The 19,074-nt window shown below is 46.8% G+C and overlaps 1 protein-coding gene across 2 annotated transcripts in view; it reads left to right on the forward strand.

The window, feature by feature from the left end:
- Window positions 1–19,074, forward strand: part of psen1 (presenilin 1) — a 116,801-nt gene that overhangs the window by 41,715 nt on the left and 56,012 nt on the right. For both annotated transcript variants that reach the window (XM_086003781.1, XM_086003782.1), the window contains 3 exons: window positions 704–845; window positions 5,144–5,211; window positions 5,808–6,028. In XM_086003781.1, coding sequence (XP_085859907.1) covers window positions 704–845; window positions 5,144–5,211; window positions 5,808–6,028 — 431 coding nt within the window. The remainder of the gene's footprint in view (window positions 1–703; window positions 846–5,143; window positions 5,212–5,807; window positions 6,029–19,074) is intronic.

The raw sequence follows: 19,074 nt of genomic DNA on the forward strand, positions 1-19,074 counted from the left end.
GGGTCAGGGGGAGTTCCATGACTCCTTTTACTTTTGGTGAATCTTCCTGTTTGACAGAAAGTTTTTGATGTAGCAACTCTAGTGTGGGGGAATTACTTCAAATATTTTTAATTGTGCTAACAACACAAACTATTAACGTTACTTTATAAGGATATCGACACTTCCATATACAGGAAACTTTCGTTTAACCAGAGGTTAAATGTCCAGAAAGCTCTATCTACCGGCACAATTCAGGAGCCGTTTCCTATAAGTTTTTTTTACTTCTCGTTGGTTTTTTTTCCAGTCAGGCTCTGCAAGGTCTAGCTGAAGCTGTTGCTTGGCTACAGGGTTTGTTGATTCACACGGAGCTCAAAAGCTCCATATGTTTTAACGTTAGCGCTGGTTTCTACGGCAGTTTTGATGGTACGGCTCCAGCTCGGTCCCGTCAGTGCCGGATACCAGAAAGTTTCCTGTATTTTTAAAAGGGGCGAAGGAGCGCTTGTGAAATCCTTTAAAAGATGTGGGGGATAGACACAAATTGGGGAGGTGGTCTTACATGTTTGTACTGTATAACGACTAGGACTTAACCTTATCTATTGCATTGCATATTGAGAAAAGTCTTGGAATTTTTGTTAACGATTGATTACTAAACAAACTGGTACTGGATCAGTTAGTGTTCTGGTGTGAATGGTTTGACTCTTGTGGGGTGTTTGTGTGCCCTCAGGTTGTACACTCCGTTTACAGAAGACACAGACACCGTTGGACAGCGAGCTGTAAACTCCATATTGAATGCCCTCATTATGATCAGTGTCATTGTAGTGATGACACTGGTTCTCGTACTTCTTTACAAGTACAGGTGCTACAAGGTATGTCTCCACAGAAAAATTCTTCTGCGCAAGACACACTGGTAAATTTTGCGAGTGTAAATTTTTGTCTTCCCCTTTCCCAGTGAGCACCTTAATTGTTGCACGGAATAACCAACATAAAATTGCAGCACCTTTGGGAAACAGTGGAAGTGGTTGTGTTCTATCCGACTAAGCCCTAATTTAATCATGTTTGTGACACACTGCATAGCGCAGAGAAAGGTAAATCGTGTAATCTGAAAGTTGCTTGTCCCTTTAGATGACCTAGAGTGAGATCCAGAAGATTTTTCCTTGCTGCATCCCGTTAGGGCGGTGCCTCGGGCAGCCAGTTCTCACTTCTGGCTACATATCCCGAGATCGAGTCAGCTTTCCTTGATGTTGCCACACACTCTGCAGTTGCCTTAAAGGTGCTGTATAAATGCAAGTTGTTGGTTGTAGTGAGCTTTACCAAACCCAGATCCCTCTCCTGTGTTGTCCTGTTGCGTGACGTTCAGTTTATGTTCCCGCTGTTTCTTTTCCTTCCTTAGTCATTCCCTTGCATTTGTTCACATCAAGTGCCACTTGCCACTCATCAGTCTCTCTCCTCAACCTGTCTAGATCTGCGATTTTAATCGCTCCACAATTAGTGGTCATGCCTCCGGCCGTGTAGGCCCTAAACTCTGGAATTCCCTCTCTAAACCTCTCCAGCTCTTCTACCTCTCTCTCCTCCCTTAAGATGCTCCTTAAAAATACCTCTTTGACCTGTCCTAATATAGCCTTCTGTGGCTTGGTGTCAAATTTTGTTTGATAACGTTCCTGTGACGCACCTTGGGACGTTGTACTACGTTAAAGGTGCTATACAAATACAAGTTGGTGTTTCTCTGTTCTATATTGATTCAACATCTCTACCCCCTCCCAAATAAGGTTGGTGAGCTGCAGGCATAAGTCGCCACATGGGACTACGATATAGTAGCAATAACAGAGACTTGGCTCAAAGAAGGGGAGGATTGTGAACTACAAGGTATTCAGGAAAGATAGGGAAGGAGAAAAGGAGGGGGAGGTGACAGTACTGATCGGAAACAATTATAGCACTGAAGAGGGATGTAGTTGAGCCAAAGGCACAGCCCATTTGGTTAGAATTAAGGAACAATAGAGGAGCTATTACACTACTGGGTGTATACCATAGACCATCAAATAGTAGGAAGGAGACAGAAGAGCAAATTTGCAGCCAAATTACAGAAAGATGCAAGAACTACAGAGTAGTGATAACACAGGACTTCAATTATCCTAATATAGACTGGGATAGCAACAGTGTAAAGGGCAAAGAGGGGGGAGGAATTCCTGAAATGTGTACAAGAGAACGTAATCATTGTTTCCAGCCCAACGAGGAAGGAAGCAGTGTTGGATCTCGTTCTGGGAAATTAAGTGGGGCAAGTGGAGCATGTTTCAGTGGGAGAGCGTTTGGAGAACAGTGATCATAATATCATCAGGTTTAGAATAGTTATGGAAAAGAACAAGGTACAATCAAGCGTAAAAATACTTCACTGCAGTGAGTTGGAAAGGGATCTGGCCCAGGTGAATTGGAATCATAAATTGTTAGGCAAAATAGTAATTGAACAATGGGAGGCCCTCAAAGAGGCGATGGTTTGGGTACAGACTAGACCCATTCCTATGAGGGGGAAAGGATGGGCATCCAAAGCTAGAGATAAAGTTTAAATGAGACAGAAAAAGGAGGCTAATGACAATTGTAAAGTTTATAATACAGTAGAGAACCAAGCCAAATATATGAAGTCCAAAGATCTAAAAAAGAGAATAAGAGGGGCAATGAGAGAGTATGAGAATAGATTAGTGACCAACATAAAAGGAACCCAAAAAGTCTTTTATAAACACAAATAGTAAAAGGGTAGTCAAAGGAAGGGTGGAGCCGATTAGGGACCAAAAAGATCATCATGTGGAGGCAAAGGGCATGGCTGGGGTACTAAATGAGTACTTTGCACCTGTCTTCACTAGAGAAGAGGATGCTGCCAATATAGCAGTAAAGGAGGAGGCAGCAGCGATATTGGATAGGATAAAAATAGATAGACGATGGAGTTAAAATGTCCGCAGTCCTCAAAGTAGAAAAGTCACCCAGTCCGGATGGGATGCATCCTAGGTTGCTGAGGGAAACCAGGGTGGAAATTGCAGGGACTCTGGCCACAATCTTCCAACCCTCCTTGGATATGAGGCTTGTGCCAGAGGACTGGAAGATTGCAAATGTTAACACCTCTGTTTAAAACAAAGGGAGAGGGATAAACCCAGCAACTGCAGGCCAGTCAGCCTAACCTCGGTGGTGGGAAAACAGAGAGAATAGTCTGGGACAAAATTAATTGGCATTTAGAAAAGTATAGGCTATTAAATGAAAGTCAGCACGGATTTGTTAAAGGCAAATTGTGTTTGACTAACTTGATTGAGTTCTTTGATGAAATAAGAGGGTTGATGAGGGTAGTGCAGTTGATGATGTGTATATGGAGTTTCAAAAGGCGTTTGATAAAGTGCCACGTAATAGAATTGTTAGCAAAATTGAAGCCCATGGGATTAAGGGGCAGTGGCTGCATAGATACAAAATTGGCTAAACGGTTGCTCTTCAGACTGGAGGGAGGTATACAGTGGTGTTTCCCAGGGGTCGGTGTTGGGACCACTGCTCTTTTTTATGTACATTAATGACCTGGACTTGGGTATACAGGGCATAATTTCAAAGTTTGCAGATGATACGAAACTTGGAAATGTAGTAAACCATGAGGAGGATAGTAACAGACTTCAGGAGGACAGAGACAGACTGGTGAAATGGGCAGACACATGGCAGATGAAACACAGAGAAGTGTGAAGAGATACATTTTGGTAGGAAGAATGAGGAGAAGCAATATAACTAAATGGTACAATTTTAAAGGGGGTACAGGAACAGAGAGACCTGGGGGTGTACGTACACAAATCTTTGAAGGTGGCAGGACAAGTTGAGAAGGCTGTTAAAAAGCATATAGGATCCTTGGCTTTATTAGAGGAATAGATACAAGAGCAAAGAGATAATACTAAACCTTTATAAAACACTGGTTAGGTCTCAGCTGGAGTACTGTGGCCAATTCTGGGCACTACTTTTAGAAAGGATGTCAAGGCCTTGGATAGGGTGCAGAAGAGATTTACTAGAATGGTACTAGGGATGAAAGACTTCAGTTATGTGGAGAGATTGGAGAAGCTGGGGTTGTTCTCCTTGGAGCAGAGACGGTTAACAGGAGGTTTGATAGATGTGTTCAAAATCATGAATGGTTTTGATTGAGTAAATAAGGAGAAACTGTTTCCAGTGGCAGGAGGGTCGGTAACCAGAGGACACAGATTGAAGGTGATTGGTAAAAGAACCAGAGGGGAGATGAGGAAACATTTATTTTACGCGGCGAGTTGTTGTGATCTGGAACGCTCTGCCTGAGAGGGTGGTGGAAGCAGATTCTACAGTAACTTTCAAAAGAGAATTGGATAAATACTTGAAGGGAAAAAAATACAGGGCTATGGGGAAAGAGCGGGGGAGTGGGACTAATTGGATAGCTCTTTCAAAGAGCCGGCACAGGCACCATGGGCCTAATGGCCTCCTCCTGTACTATATCATTCTATGATTCTAATATCCCTCTTTCAGGATGCCTTCTAATACTTTGTCCATATAAACACAACACAAGTTCAACATAAATGGAGTGCAGCTCAAGTAGCAATAATTTAAATAGCTGCCTTTTTGCCAGTATGTAACTGCGAAACAAAAGTGAGAACTTGCTTTTCCATAGCGTCTTTCACATCCTTAGGCCGCCCCAAAGTGCTTTAGTAGCTAATGAGGTACTTTTGAAGTGTAGTCACTGTTGTGATGTAAGAAACACGGCAGCCACTTTGTGCACAGCAAGATCCCACAAACAGCAATTAGATAATGACCAGATAATCTATTTGTGATGCTAGTTGAGAGATAAAAATTGGCCAGGACAATTCCCTGCTGAACGCCCCTACTCTTCTTTGAATTGTGCCCAAGCCATGTGATCTTTTAAATCCAACTGAAAGGGTAGATAGGGCCTTGGTTTAAGGTCTCATCCAAAAAAAAGAAGGCACCTCCGACAGTGTGGCACTCCCTCAGTACTGCACTGAAATGTCAGCCTAGATTATGTGCTCAAGTCCCTGGAGTGGGACTTGAACCCACAACCTTCTGACTCAGGCGAGAGTGCTACCCGCTGACAAATCAGTAAGTATCTAGAAGACGAACAACATAAGTCACAAGGTATATGAAACCTTACAATTTATCTTGGTCTTTTAAACAGGTTATTCATGGATGGCTGATAATCTCCTCACTCTTGCTGCTTTTCTTTTTCTCCTTCATCTATTTGGGGTAAGTTCAACCTTTTTAAAATGATATAACTGTGCTGGTGTTTTATTTAATAGTCTATGTCTGCCATTAAAAGCCTGATGCCAGAGAGCTGTGGAGGTTGGGTCATTAAATACATTTAAGGTGGAGATAAACAGATTTTTACAAGATGAGGGAGTGAAGGGTTATGGGGAGCGGGCAGGGAAGTGGCTTTGAGCCCATGATCTTATTGAATGGCGGAGCAGGCTCGAGGTAGGCCAAGTGGCCTATTCTTGCTCCTATTTCTTATGTCTTATGTTCTTATGTTCCCTAATTGGTGGCTGCTGGGGCTGTCGGATGCTCATTGAGTGCCACAGTTCCGGTTTTAGTCCTGACTGGTATGTGCCCGTGGGGGCCTCGCAGTGTTAGCAGGATTGGCTGGGTGGGTGTAGAGGGAGGAGGCCAGGGAATCCAATCTAAAATCACCGATACTGGGTGTGACAATACCATTGGCTTCAAACTGTCCACCAACTGAGGCAAACTAACATGGATGCCTGGGTGGGATAATAGAATGTGGGGTGCAGGAAAACAATACTTTGTTTCATCTAGCAAACCAGGGTCCTGTCATTTCTCTTCAACAGGGAACTCTTCAAAACCTACAACGTTGCCATGGATTACTTCACGTTGGCACTGGTGATCTGGAACTTTGGGGTTGTCGGAATGGTATGTATCCACTGGAAGGGGCCACTTCGACTGCAGCAGGCTTACTTGATCATGATCAGTGCTTTGATGGCTCTAGTTTTCATCAAATACCTCCCGGAATGGACTGCCTGGCTAATCCTGGCCGTGATTTCAGTATACGGTAAGACCCGATTATTAGGGTTCATGCTTGAATTTTGCAGCGGGCTGCTGATCAGATGGCGTTACGTCCAGTTTATTCAGTCGTCGGAGAGGGATGGGTTGTGCGAGTGTGAACGGGTGTGATGCATTTATAAGTTCAGAGTGAGGATTCTGATATTGGTGGCCTGAATCTTAAAGCAACGCTATTAGTAACACTTTTTCGTAAGGTTTTCAGGGATTCTGGTGGTTCTAAAGGTTTATGGCGAGGGAGGAATAGAGTAACTGGTAGAAACCTGCCCATTCATGGGCCAGTTATTAAATAATCACCTGTACAAATTAAATTCTGCTGATCGTGCATCAACATAATTCAGCTTGCTGTCTTCTCAACCTTCAGTCAAGTTAGCTCCCACCCTACAAGTGGGTGGGTGTCAATCTGCAAGGACGCATTGACGCAGTTATCTGTGATGAGCTAGTTTAAATGCACTGACATGCTTAGTCCAGTGATTTGAGGGGAGGTAGGTATTCCAGCTCCAGTCGTGGCATTTTCTAGCACTACAAGCTGTAGCAAGTGTCCGAAGCTAAGATTCCCGAAGGCTTAAACTTGTGTAGTTAAAGCAAGTCATTTGGAAATACAGATTCGAACCAAATACTACATCCTTGTTCATTATAGACTTGATTGCTGTATATTCTTTGGTGATGTTTTAAGACCATGGCTGTATAGATTTTTTTTTTAATATAAATGAGGGAGAGGAAAGGAGATCGATCTCCTTGTATTCTTCCTATAACAGATTAGCTGGTCATTATTACATTGCTGTGGGAGGTTGCTGTGTGCAAATTGGCTGTTGTGTTTCATGCATTGCAACAGTGACTACACTTCAAAAGTACTTAGTAGGCTGTAAAGCACTTTGGGACGTCCTGAGGAGAAAGGTGCTTTATAAATGCAAGTTCTTTCTTCCCTCCACTGATTTAATGAGGCCAGATTAGTGCTGTGTGCATATGTCCCAGCGATGACTTTTTTTTACTCCCTTCCCTCTCCCCTTCCATACACACTCAGAAAATAGCTGGAGAAAAACTCCTCGTAAAACTGTGGAGCAAAATAAATCACTTTTTCTCGATACCTTGCTTGGGACTGGGAATGTCAGGAAAAATTCCCCCTGGAATGGAAGCAGAAAGCTACAGGTCTGACAGTGAACCCCTCCCATGGTTCCTGTCAGTTCTTGAAGAAACCTTCAAAGCATTAATTTCTCATGTTAATTTTTCATATTCCTTAAGTCCCAGCTAGGTGGCAGACTTTGAACATGTGAATTTTGCGATTTCTCTGTTGCCCCTGATTTAGGCCCCTGGTGAGTACAGGGATACTTCCCAGCGTTTTGATGTGGAATTTTTAGCAGACTCGTGAGGTGTCCGTGTACACATCCTGATTCAGGTTGGGTGAGCTTGGGTGTGCGAACAACAGTTCCTACACGCAAGAAAATAATGATTTTTATTGCATTAAATATGTGTATGGTCCGGCTGCAATTAGTGTGTTAGGAATAGGGCCAGAGTTAGGGATGTGTATTTAAGTGTACGTAGCCTGTTTTAATGTCAGTCCTTTAACACTTCGATGCTGTAGGGAGAATAAACCAAACTATTGGGAATTGGCTTGTCTAATAACTTTTTTAACCACTCTACAAGACGGCCTACTTAAAGTACCAACACTTTTTGCCTTTTTTTAATTTACTTTCTGTCCCAATTGGCCAAAACAAATCATAAAAGTATTGTGGGACGTTTTCCTACGTTAGTCGCACTATAAATGCAAGTTGTTGTAAATGACTCTCTTATCCTGAAATGGTTTCTTATCTAGTGAAAATGCACTTCTTACTGCTTGTGACAAAAATAATTTATTGATCTTTTGTTTCAAGAGAACTGGGTTGAATGAAGAACTTTGCATCATTCTGTAACCAAATGTATTTCAAACAGCCACAGCAAGCAAAAGTGTTATTATTTAAATCCCCTCTGGCTAACGTGGACTACAGACAGCTGCCTTCTCACTACTGTTCACTCTGATTATTGGACTTTGGTACAGTCCCCACCGCATATAGTGGGCGTATTCGTGCTACCGCCATTTGCACGCTATACTCGATGGTCCGCTAAATCCATCCGGCCCCTTGGTGTGCCTACGATGTTGAAGAGGTGACGATCTAGGATCCCTAATCTAGTTAAGAAGTGTTGGGACTGTATTGCATGATGCTAAATTGATCCAATTGGATAATAACTTATTTTAAATGGAAACCAACAGATGATCTGCATTTAGTGAAGAGCTGACTGAAGCTGCCTAAAGTCTCCATCAGCTGTTCGAACTGTTAACTATGGGAGTCAGGGTGGACCGCTTCAATCAGCTGTAAAAACAGATAAAAGGGGTGGGCAGCGCTCAGAGGCACTCCGCTCCTCCGGTAAATAGTTAAAAGTACTTCATCGCGATTTAACCAGGTGTGAAAAGCGTATTAAACTGCCAAGTTGATGTGCTTAATGTGTTATAAGCGGCGCCTTTGTAATTGAATTCAATGGAAATGACAAATGGTGCGCGACATTTGGCCGATACAGACCGCTGCCCGTGATGAGCGTGGACGGTGCAAGTGTGGGGACTGTATTTGCCAGATTACACTGATTTATTTTTCCCTATTTAAGGAAATATTGTCTGTAGTGTTCTGTACATCAGAGCATGTAACTTTTTCCCAGTGGTCAAGGAGCTGTAGTCCTTAATTGGCACCTATGGTCGATTCATTGCTATTGTCAATGCTATTAACATTTTGCCAAGTAAAGATATATAATAAGGATGGAATTCTTGATCAGAGTCTTGGACTGTGGACAGGGAGCATATTCTACTCTGGAGGCCCACTGCAGGTGAGCTAGATCCTGCCCTTATCTACATGTACACTTGAAGTATGAGATGTGATCATGAGCAGGGAGGGTGGGAATTCTTACCACCTCCTCCCTCCACGAGCATGGTCGTGTTCAGGACAATTGTTGTTGCCTGCAATCCACACTGGCGAACTCTGCATTAATCATGGATCAAATTGGGGCTTTTCTTGCCCGGCACTCTGCATTTGGTCATTCAACCACGGAATGTGGGAGGCATGGAAGGTGCCTGGAGTTTTTTTTTACCATTAGCACTCTGAGCCGGTGGCCGACCTGTAGCCTGGCTTTTGGGTAGTTCATGGCAAGGTTGGGCAGGTATGTGGTAAGCTCACTGTGGTGTCTCTTGCTCTCATGACATGGCGAGTGAGCTGAAGGGAGGTGGTGTAGCACAGCTATCATAAAAAGGAGTGACGAGTGTGTACATGATCACTCTTTTATCTGTTCTTGGAATAGGAGTAACACTGAGGCAGTATTTATTGCCCCTCCCTAAATGCCCCGAGGGCATTGAGTTAACCACATAGTGTAGGACTGGGGTCGCATGTAGACCAAATTGGGTGGGGGGACGGTTCTCTCCTTGATGGACATTTGTGATCTAGTTGGGTTTTTCTGATAGCAAAATACTGCAGATGTTGGAAATCCGAAATAACAACAGAAAATGCTGGAAAAACTCAGCAAGTCAGGCAACATCCGTGGAGAGAAATTTGAGTTGACGTTTCGGGTTTGACCCTTCTTCAAACCCGAAACGTCAACTCAAATTTCTCTCCACGGATGTTGCCTGACTTGCTGAGTTTTTCCAGCATTTTCTGTTGTTATTTTGGGTTTTTCTGATAATCGGCTGCTTTCGTGGTCATTTTGGTGACAGCCCGCAAATGGCCAGATTTACTGAATTCAGTTTCACATCTTGCCCTGGTGGGGTTTAGGCCCACAACCTGAAAGTTCAAATTTTACACACTGTCCATTGCAGTTATTGCACTGAATAAAACAAGGTCCTAACTCTTTATAAACTTCTTTTGCTTTGTTGCAATCAACATAGTCCTGCATTTCACAGTGAATTGTGGCAAATATTCGATAGTATGCAGTGCCTAAATATTCTTTATATTCTCTGCTGGATTATTTAGCTCCAGAGATTCTGTTTTTAATACTCTCTTAATTCACAAGGTCAGTGATTCTGTGCATCAAAACAGTGCTCAGACAGGCAAGGTGTGGCTGGCTGCTGAATCAATTCAACTATGTAATCCAGGTCTTCGTGTGATGTGTTTACAGAGAAGCAACTCCCTACACAGTGCTCTGACTGATCAGTGTAGACTGGAGCTCTCTACACAGTGCTCTGTGACCAGTGTAGACTGGAGCTCTCTCTACACACTGCTCTGTGATCAGTGTAGACTGAACCTCTCTCTACACAGTGCTCTGTGACCAGTGTAGACTGGAGCTCTCTCTACACAGTGCTCTGTGATCAGTGTAGACTGGAGCTCTCTCTACACAGTGCTCTGTGACTGATCAGTGTAGACTGGAGCTCTCTACACACTGCTCTGTGATCAGTGTAGACTGGAGCTCTCTCTACACTGCTCTGTGACCAGTGTAGACTGGAGCTCTCTCTACACAGTGCTCTGTGACCAGTGTACACTGGAGCTCTCTCTACACAGTGCTCTGTGATCAGTGTAGACTGGAGCTCTCTCTACACACTGCTCTGTGATCAGTGTAGACTGGAGCTCTCTCTACACACTGCTCTGTGATCAGTGTAGACTGGAGCTCTCTCTACACAGTGCTCTGTGATCAGTGTAGACTGGAGCTCTCTCTACACAGTGCTCTGTGACCAGTGTAGACTGGAGCTCTCTCTACACAGTGCTCTGTGATCAGTGTAGACTGGAGCTCTCTCTACACAGTGCTCTGTGATCAGTGTAGACTGGAGCTCTCTCTACACACTGCTCTGTGATCAGTGTAGACTGGAGCTCTCTCTACACAGTGCTCTGTGACCAGTGTAGACTGGAGCTCTCTCTACACACTGCTCTGTGACCAGTGTAGACTGGAGCTCTCTCTACACACTGCTCTGTGATCAGTGTAGACTGGAGCTCTCTCTACACACTGCTCTGTGACCAGTGTAGACTGGAGCTCTCTCTACACACTGCTCTGTGACCAGTGTAGACTGGAGCTCTCTCTACACAGTGCTCTGTGACCAGTGTAGACTGGAGCTCTCTCTACACACTGCTCTGTGATCAGTGTAGACTGGAGCTCTCTCTACACACTGCTCTGTGATCAGTGTAGACTGGAGCTCTCTCTACACACTGCTCTGTGATCAGTGTAGACTGGAGCTCTCTCTACACACTGCTCTGTGATCAGTGTAGACTGGAGCTCTCTCTACACAGTGCTCTGTGATCAGTGTAGACTGGAGCTCTCTCTACACACTGCTCTGTGACCAGTGTAGACTGGAGCTCTCTCTACACAGTGCTCTGTGACCAGTGTAGACTGGAGCTCTCTCTACACACTGCTCTGTGACCAGTGTAGACTGGAGCTCTCTCTACACAGTGCTCTGTGACCAGTGTAGACTGGAGCTCTCTCTACACACTGCTCTGTGATCAGTGTAGACTGGAGCTCTCTCTACACACTGCTCTGTGATCAGTGTAGACTGGAGCTCTCTCTACACACTGCTCTGTGATCAGTGTAGACTGGAGCTCTCTCTACACACTGCTCTGTGATCAGTGTAGACTGGAGCTCTCTCTACACAGTGCTCTGTGATCAGTGTAGACTGGAGCTCTCTCTACACAGTGCTCTGTGATCAGTGTAGACTGGAGCTCTCACTACACACTGCTCTGTGATCAGTGTAGACTGGAGCTCTCTCTACACACTGCTCTGTGATCAGTGTAGACTGGAGCTCTCTCTACACAGTGCTCTGTGATCAGTGTAGACTGGAGCTCTCTCTACACACTGCTCTGTGATCAGTGTAGACTGGAGCTCTCTCTACACAGTGCTCTGTGATCAGTGTAGACTGGAGCTCTCTCTACACAGTGCTCTGTGACCAGTGTAGACTGGAGCTCTCTCTACACAGTGCTCTGTGATCAGTGTAGACTGGAGCTCTCTCTACACACTGCTCTGTGATCAGTGTAGACTGGAGCTCTCTCTACACAGTGCTCTGTGATCAGTGTAGACTGGAGCTCTCTCTACACACTGCTCTGTGACCAGTGTAGACTGGAGCTCTCACTACACACTGCTCTGTGACCAGTGTAGACTGGAGCTCTCTCTACACCGTGCTCTGTGATCAGTGTAGACTGGAGCTCTCTCTACACAGTGCTCTGTGATCAGTGTAGACTGGAGCTCTCTCTACACAGCGCTCTCTGATCAGTGTAGACTGGAGCTCTCTCTACACACTGCTCTGTGACCAGTCTAGACTGGAGCTCTCTCTACACACTGCTCTGTGATCAGTGTAGACTGGAGCTCTCACTACACACTGCTCTGTGATCAGTGTAGACTGGAGCTCTCTCTACACCGTGCTCTGTGATCAGTGTAGACTGGAGCTCTCTCTACACAGTGCTCTGTGATCAGTGTAGACTGGAGCTCTCACTACACACTGCTCTGTGATCAGTGTAGACTGGAGCTCTCTCTACACCGTGCTCTGTGATCAGTGTAGACTGGAGCTCTCACTACACAGTGCTCTGTGATCAGTGTAGACTGGAGCTCTCTCTACACACTGCTCTGTGATCAGTGTAGACTGGAGCTCTCTCTACACAGTGCTCTGTGATCAGTGTAGACTGGAGCTCTCTCTACACACTGCCCTGTGATCAGTGTAGACTGGAGCTCTCTCTACACAGTGCTCTGTGATCAGTGTAGACTGGAGCTCTCTCTACACAGTGCTCTGTGATCAGTGTAGACTGGAGCTCTCACTACACAGTGCTCTGTGATCAGTGTAGACTGGAGCTCTCTCTACACACTGCTCTGTGATCAGTGTAGACTGGAGCTCTCTCTACACACTGCTCTGTGATCAGTGTAGACTGGAGCTCTCTCTACACAGTGCTCTGTGATCAGTGTAGACTGGAGCTCTCTCTACACAGTGCTCTGTGATCAGTGTAGACTGGAGCTCTCTCTACACACTGCTTTGTGATCAGTGTAGACTGGAGCTCTCACTACACCGTGCTCTGTGGTCAGTGTAGACTGGAGCTCTCTCTACACAGTGCTCTGTGATCAGTGTAGACTGGAGCTCTCTCTACACACTGCTCTGTGATCAGTGTAGACTGGAGCTCTCTCTACACACTGCTCTGTGATCAGTGTAGACTGGAGCTCTCTCTACACACTGCTCTGTGATCAGTGTAGACTGGAGCTCTCTCCACACAGTGCTCTGTGATCAGTGTAGACTGGAGCTCTCTCTACACACTGCTCTGTGATCAGTGTAGACTGGAGCTCTCTCTACACACTGCTCTGTGACCAGTGTAGACTGGAGCTCTCTCTACACAGTGCTTTGTGATCAGTGTAGACTGGAGCTCTCTCTACACAGTGCTTTGTGATCAGTGTAGACTGGAGCTCTCACTACACACTGCTCTGTGATCAGTGTAGACTGGAGCTCTCTACACACTGCTCTGTGATCAGTGTAGACTGGAGCTCTCTCTACACACTGCTCTGTGATCAGTGTAGACTGGAGCTCTCTCTACACAGTGCTCTGTGACCAGTGTAGACTGGAGCTCTCTCTACACACTGCTCTGTGATCAGTGTAGATTGGAGCTCTCTCTACACACTGCTCTGTGACCAGTGTAGACTGGAGCTCTCTCTACACACTGCTCTGTGATCAGTGTAGACTGGAGCTCTCTCTACACACTGCTCTGTGATCAGTGTAGACTGGAGCTCTCTCTACACTGCTCTGTGACCAGTGTCGACTGGAGCTCTCTCTACACACTGCTCTGTGATCAGTGTAGACTGGAGCTCTCTCTACACACTGCTCTGTGATCAGTGTAGACTGGAGCTCTCTCTACACAGTGCTCTGTGACCAGTGTAGACTGGAGCTCTCTCTACACAGTGCTCTGTGATCAGTGTAGACTGGAGCTCTCTCTACACAGTGCTCTGTGACCAGTGTAGACTGGAGCCCTCTCTACACAGTGCTCTGTGATCAGTGTAGACTGGAGCTCTCTCTACACAGTGCTCTGTGACCAGTGTAGACTGGAGCTCTCACTGCACACTGCTCTGTGATCAGATGTAGGTAGTCACACAACACCAGGTTATAGCCCAACGGCTTTATTTGAAATCACAAGCTTTTGGAGCGCTGCTCCTTCGTCAGGTGAAGTGAAGAGAAGCATATAGGCACAGCATATATAGTCAGAGAAAACTGCCAGATGATTACAGGTAATCTTTCTAACTGCCCTTTATCACACCTCGGCAGAGAGATAATCACAGCAATCAAAGGTGTGAATGGTGTCCAAACAGGCCAGTCAGGAAAACATTACATCAAAGAACAATGAGGTGGGGTCACAAGGGGTCACATGTTGCAGATATGCTGGGGTCTGTATGAAAAACAGGAAAAAAAAGCTTTGCTGGAAATCACAGCAGGTCCGGTCGCATCTGTGCAGAGAGAACAAGCCAACGACGACTCGAGTCTGGATGACTCTACGTCAGGTGGAGTTACATGTAGCGTGACATGAACCCAAGATCCCGGTTGAGGCCGTCCTCATGAGTGCGGAACTTGGCTATCAGTTTCTGCTCGACGATTTTGCGTTGTCGTGTGTCTCGAAAGCCGCCTTGGAGAATGCTTACCCGAAGATTGGAGGCTGAATGTCCTTGACTGCTGAAGTGTTCCCCGACTGGGAGGGAACACTCCTGCCTGGCGATTTGTTGTGCGGTGTCCGTTCATCCGTTGTCGCAGTGTCTGCAGGGTCTCGCCGATGTACCATGCTCCGGGGCATCCTTTCCTGCAACGTATGAGGTAGACAACGTTGGCCGAGCCACATGAGTATGTACCATGTACCTGGTGGGTGGTGTCCTCACGTGTGATGATGGTATCTGTGTTGATGATCTGGCATGTCTTGCAGAGGTTGCTGTGGCAGGGTTGTGTGGTGGCGTGGTCGCTGTTCTCCTGAAAGCTGGGTAATTTGCTGCGAACGATGGCCTGTTTGAGGTTAGGCGGCTGTTTGAAGGCGAGTAGTGGAGGCGTGGGGATGGCCTTAGCGAGGTGTTCGTCGTCGTCGATGACATGTTGAAGGCTGCAGAGAACATGGTGTAGTTTCTCCACTCTGGGGAAGTACTGGACGACGAAGGGTACTCTGTTGGTTGTGTCCTATGTTTGTTTTCTGAGGAGGTCTATGCGATTTTTCGCTGTGGCCCGTCGGAACTATCGATCGACGAGTCGAGCGTCATATCCCGTTCTTATGAGGGCATCTTTCAGCGTCTGTAGGTGTCCATCGCGTTCCTCCTCGTCTGAGCAGATCCTGTGTATTTGCAGGGCTTGCCCATAGGGGATGGCTTCTTTAACGTGGTTAGGGTGGAAGCTGGAGAAGTGGAGCATCGTGAGGTTGTCCGTGGGCTCGCGGTAGAGTGAAGTGCTGAGGTGTCCGTCTTTGATGTAGATTCGTGTGTCCAAGAATGAAACCGATTCTGAGGAGTAGTCCATAGTGAGTTTGATGGTGGGATGGAACTTGTTGATGTCATCGTGTAGTCTTTTCAGTGATTCTTCGCCGTGGGCCCATAGGAAGAAAATGTCGTCGATGTATCTGGTGTATAGCGTTGGTTGGAGGTCCTGTGCAGCGAAGAAGTCTTGCTCAAACTTGTGCATGAAGATGTTGGCGTATTGGGGTGCGAATTTGGACCCCATGGCTGTTCCGTGTGTTTGGGTAAAGAACTGGTTGTCGAAGGTGAAGACATTGTGGTCAAGGATGAAGCGGATGAGTTGTAGGATGGCGTCTGGAGATTGGCTGTTGTTGGTGTTGAGTACTGAGGCTGTCGCAGCGATGCCGTCATCGTGGGGGATACTGGTGTAGAGTGCCAAGACGTCCATCGTGGCGAGGAGTGTTCCTGGTTCAACTGGTCCGTGGGTGCTGAGTTTCTGTAAGAAGTCTGTAGTGTCGCGACAGAAGCTGGGGGTTCCCTGTACGATGGGTTTCAGGATGCCCTCGATGTAGCCAGAGAGGTTCTCTCACAGGGTTCCGTTGCCTGATACGATAGGACGTCTGGGTGTGTTGGCTTTGTGTATCTTTGGGAGGCAGTAGAAGTCTCCCACGCGGGGAGTACGTGGGATGAGAGTGCGTAGGATGCTCTGAAGGTCTTGATCAGTCTGTTGAGTTGGCGGGTGTGTTCTTTGGTCGGATCTGCGGGTAACTAGTGTTCCTGGTTGTCCAGTTGTCGGTATGCTTCTTTGCAATAGTCCATTCTGTTCTGTATGACGATGGCTCCTCCGTTGTCTGCTGGTTTGATGATGATGTTGCGGTTGGTCTTGAGAGCGTGGATGGCGTTGCGTTGTGCTTGGGTGACATTCTGGACTGTCTTGTGAGTGCGGCTGATGAATCTGGCGTTGATGCATCTCCTGACAGCTTGAGCATACATGTCAAGCTTAGGGCAGCGGCCCTCCGGAGGGGTCCAATTTGACTCTTTCTTCTTCGGTTGCTGCACCGCGGATCCCTCCGTCTGCTGTTCCGGATCATTGATTGTCTCATTGGGTTCGCTGCTGACATCCTGGGATTTGTGGAAGAATTCCCGGAGCCTCATTCTCCTGATGAATTCCTCTGTGTCTGCCGAGAGCCCGATGGGGTCCATTTTGGTGGTGGGGCAGAAATTGAGCCCTTGGCTGAGAACTTCGATTTCGTCTGGTTGAAGGGTGTGGTCGGACAAGTTGACGATGGATTTCCCTGTGGTTCCAACCGTGGTACCGGGGGAGGCTTGGTTGCTGCTGGTGGTGATGCCGAGTTTCTCAAGCTTCCTGTTCTTGGTGTGCATGTAGGCAGTGTAGTTCTGTTGCCTCGTCTGCTTGGCGGTGTCTCGTAGCTGGTCTGCTGTGTCCTGAGCACAAGCTGAGAACATGGACTCTATCTTGGTTTCGAGGTTGCGGCGTCTGCTGTAGAGCTGGTGTACGAGATGGTTGAGTGTGCGAGAGGTACGACGGCAGAGTCTCTCGGTGTAGTCTGTGTTGTAGGTCGACTTGAGTGGGTTCGTGATCTGTAGTCCTTTCGGGATCTTGTCTGCTTTCTTGCATCTCTGAAGAAACTTGATGTCTGTGTCTATATGCGCGATCTTCTTGGAGATCCTCTCCACTTGGAGCTGGCAGTTTGTGGTGTCGATAGTAGCCATGATGGGGACATGCCGGCGTTGGACTGGGGTGGACAAATGTAGGTAGTCGCACAACACCAGGTTATAGACCAACAACTTTATTTGAAATCACAAGCTTTCGGAGCGCTGTTCCTTCGTCCGGTGAAGTGAAGAGAAGCAGATAGGCACAGCATATATAGTCAGAGAAAACTGCTAGATGATTACAGGTAATCTTTGTGTGATCAGTGTAGACTGGAGCTCTCTCTACACACTGCTCTGTGATCAGTGTAGACTGGAGCTCTCTCTACACACTGCTCAGTGATCAGTGTAGACTGGAGCTCTCTCTACACACTGCTCTGTGATCAGTGTAGACTGGAGCTCTCTCTACACACTGCTCTGTGATCAGTGTAGACTGGAGCTCTCTCTACACACTGCTCTGTGATCAGTGTAGACTGGAGCTCTCACTACACACTGCTCTGTGACCAGTGTAGACTGGAGCTCTCTCTACACACTGCTCTGTGATCAGTGTAGACTGGAGCTCTCTCTACACACTGCTCTGTGATCAGTGTAGACTGGAGCTCTCTCTACACAGTGCTCTGTGATCAGTGTAGACTGGAGCTCTCTCCACACACTGCTCTGTGATCAGTGTAGACTGGAGCTCTCACTACACACTGCTCTGTGATCAGTGTAGACTGGAGCTCTCTCTACACAGTGCTCTGTGACCAGTGTAGACTGGAGCTCTCTCTACACTGCTCTGTGACCAGTGTAGACTGGAGCTCTCTCTACACAGTGCTCTGTGATCAGTGTAGACTGGAGCTCTCTCTACACTGCTCTGTGATCAGTGTAGACTGGAGCTCTCTCTACACACTGCTCTGTGATCAGTGTAGACTGGAGCTCTCTCTACACACTGCTCTGTGATCAGTGTAGACTGGAGCTCTCTCTACACAGTGCTCTGTGATCAGTGTAGACTGGAGCTCTCTCTACACACTGCTCTGTGATCAGTGTAGACTGGAGCTCTCTCTACACACTGCTCTGTGATCAGTGTAGACTGGAGCTCTCTCTACACACTGCTCTGTGACCAGTGTAGACTGGAGCTCTCACTACACTGCTCTGTGATCAGTGTAGACTGGAGCTCTCTCTACACACTGCTCTGTGATCAGTGTAGACTGGAGCTCTCTCTACACACTGCTCTGTGATCAGTGTAGACTGGAGCTCTCTCTACACACTGCTCTGTGATCAGTGTAGACTGGAGCTCTCTCTACACACTGCTCTGTGATCAGTGTAGACTGGAGCTCTCTCTACACTGCTCTGTGATCAGTGTAGACTGGAGCTCTCTCTACACACTGCTCTGTGATCAGTGTAGACTGGAGCTCTCTCTACACAGTGCTCTGTGATCAGTGTAGACTGGAGCTCTCTCTACACAGTGCTCTGTGATCAGTGTAGACTGGAGCTCTCTCTACACAGTGCTCTGTGATCAGTGTAGACTGGAGCTCTCTCTACACAGTGCTCTGTGACCAGTGTAGACTGGAGCTCTCTCTACACAGTGCTCTGTGATCAGTGTAGACTGGAGCTCTCTCTGCACACTGCTCTGTGACCAGTGTAGACTGGAGCTCTCTCTCCACAGTGCTCTGTGACCAGTGTAGACTGGAGCTCTCTCTACACACTGCTCTGTGATCAGTGTAGACTGGAGCTCTCTCTACACACTGCTCTGTGACCAGTGTAGACTGGAGCTCTCACTACACACTGCTCTGTGATCAGTGTAGACTGGAGCTCTCTCTACACACTGCTCTGTGATCAGTGTAGACTGGAGCTCTCTCTACACACTGCTCTGTGATCAGTGTAGACTGGAGCTCTCTCTACACACTGCTCTGTGATCAGTGTAGACTGGAGCTCTCTCTACACAGTGCTCTGTGATCAGTGTAGACTGGAGCTCTCTCTACACACTGCTCTGTGACCAGT

Source organism: Somniosus microcephalus, chromosome 12 (genome assembly GCF_052327205.1).
Source record: "Somniosus microcephalus isolate GS21.2 chromosome 12, FLI_Smic_1.0, whole genome shotgun sequence".
NCBI classification, from domain to species: domain Eukaryota; kingdom Metazoa; phylum Chordata; class Chondrichthyes; order Squaliformes; family Somniosidae; genus Somniosus; species Somniosus microcephalus.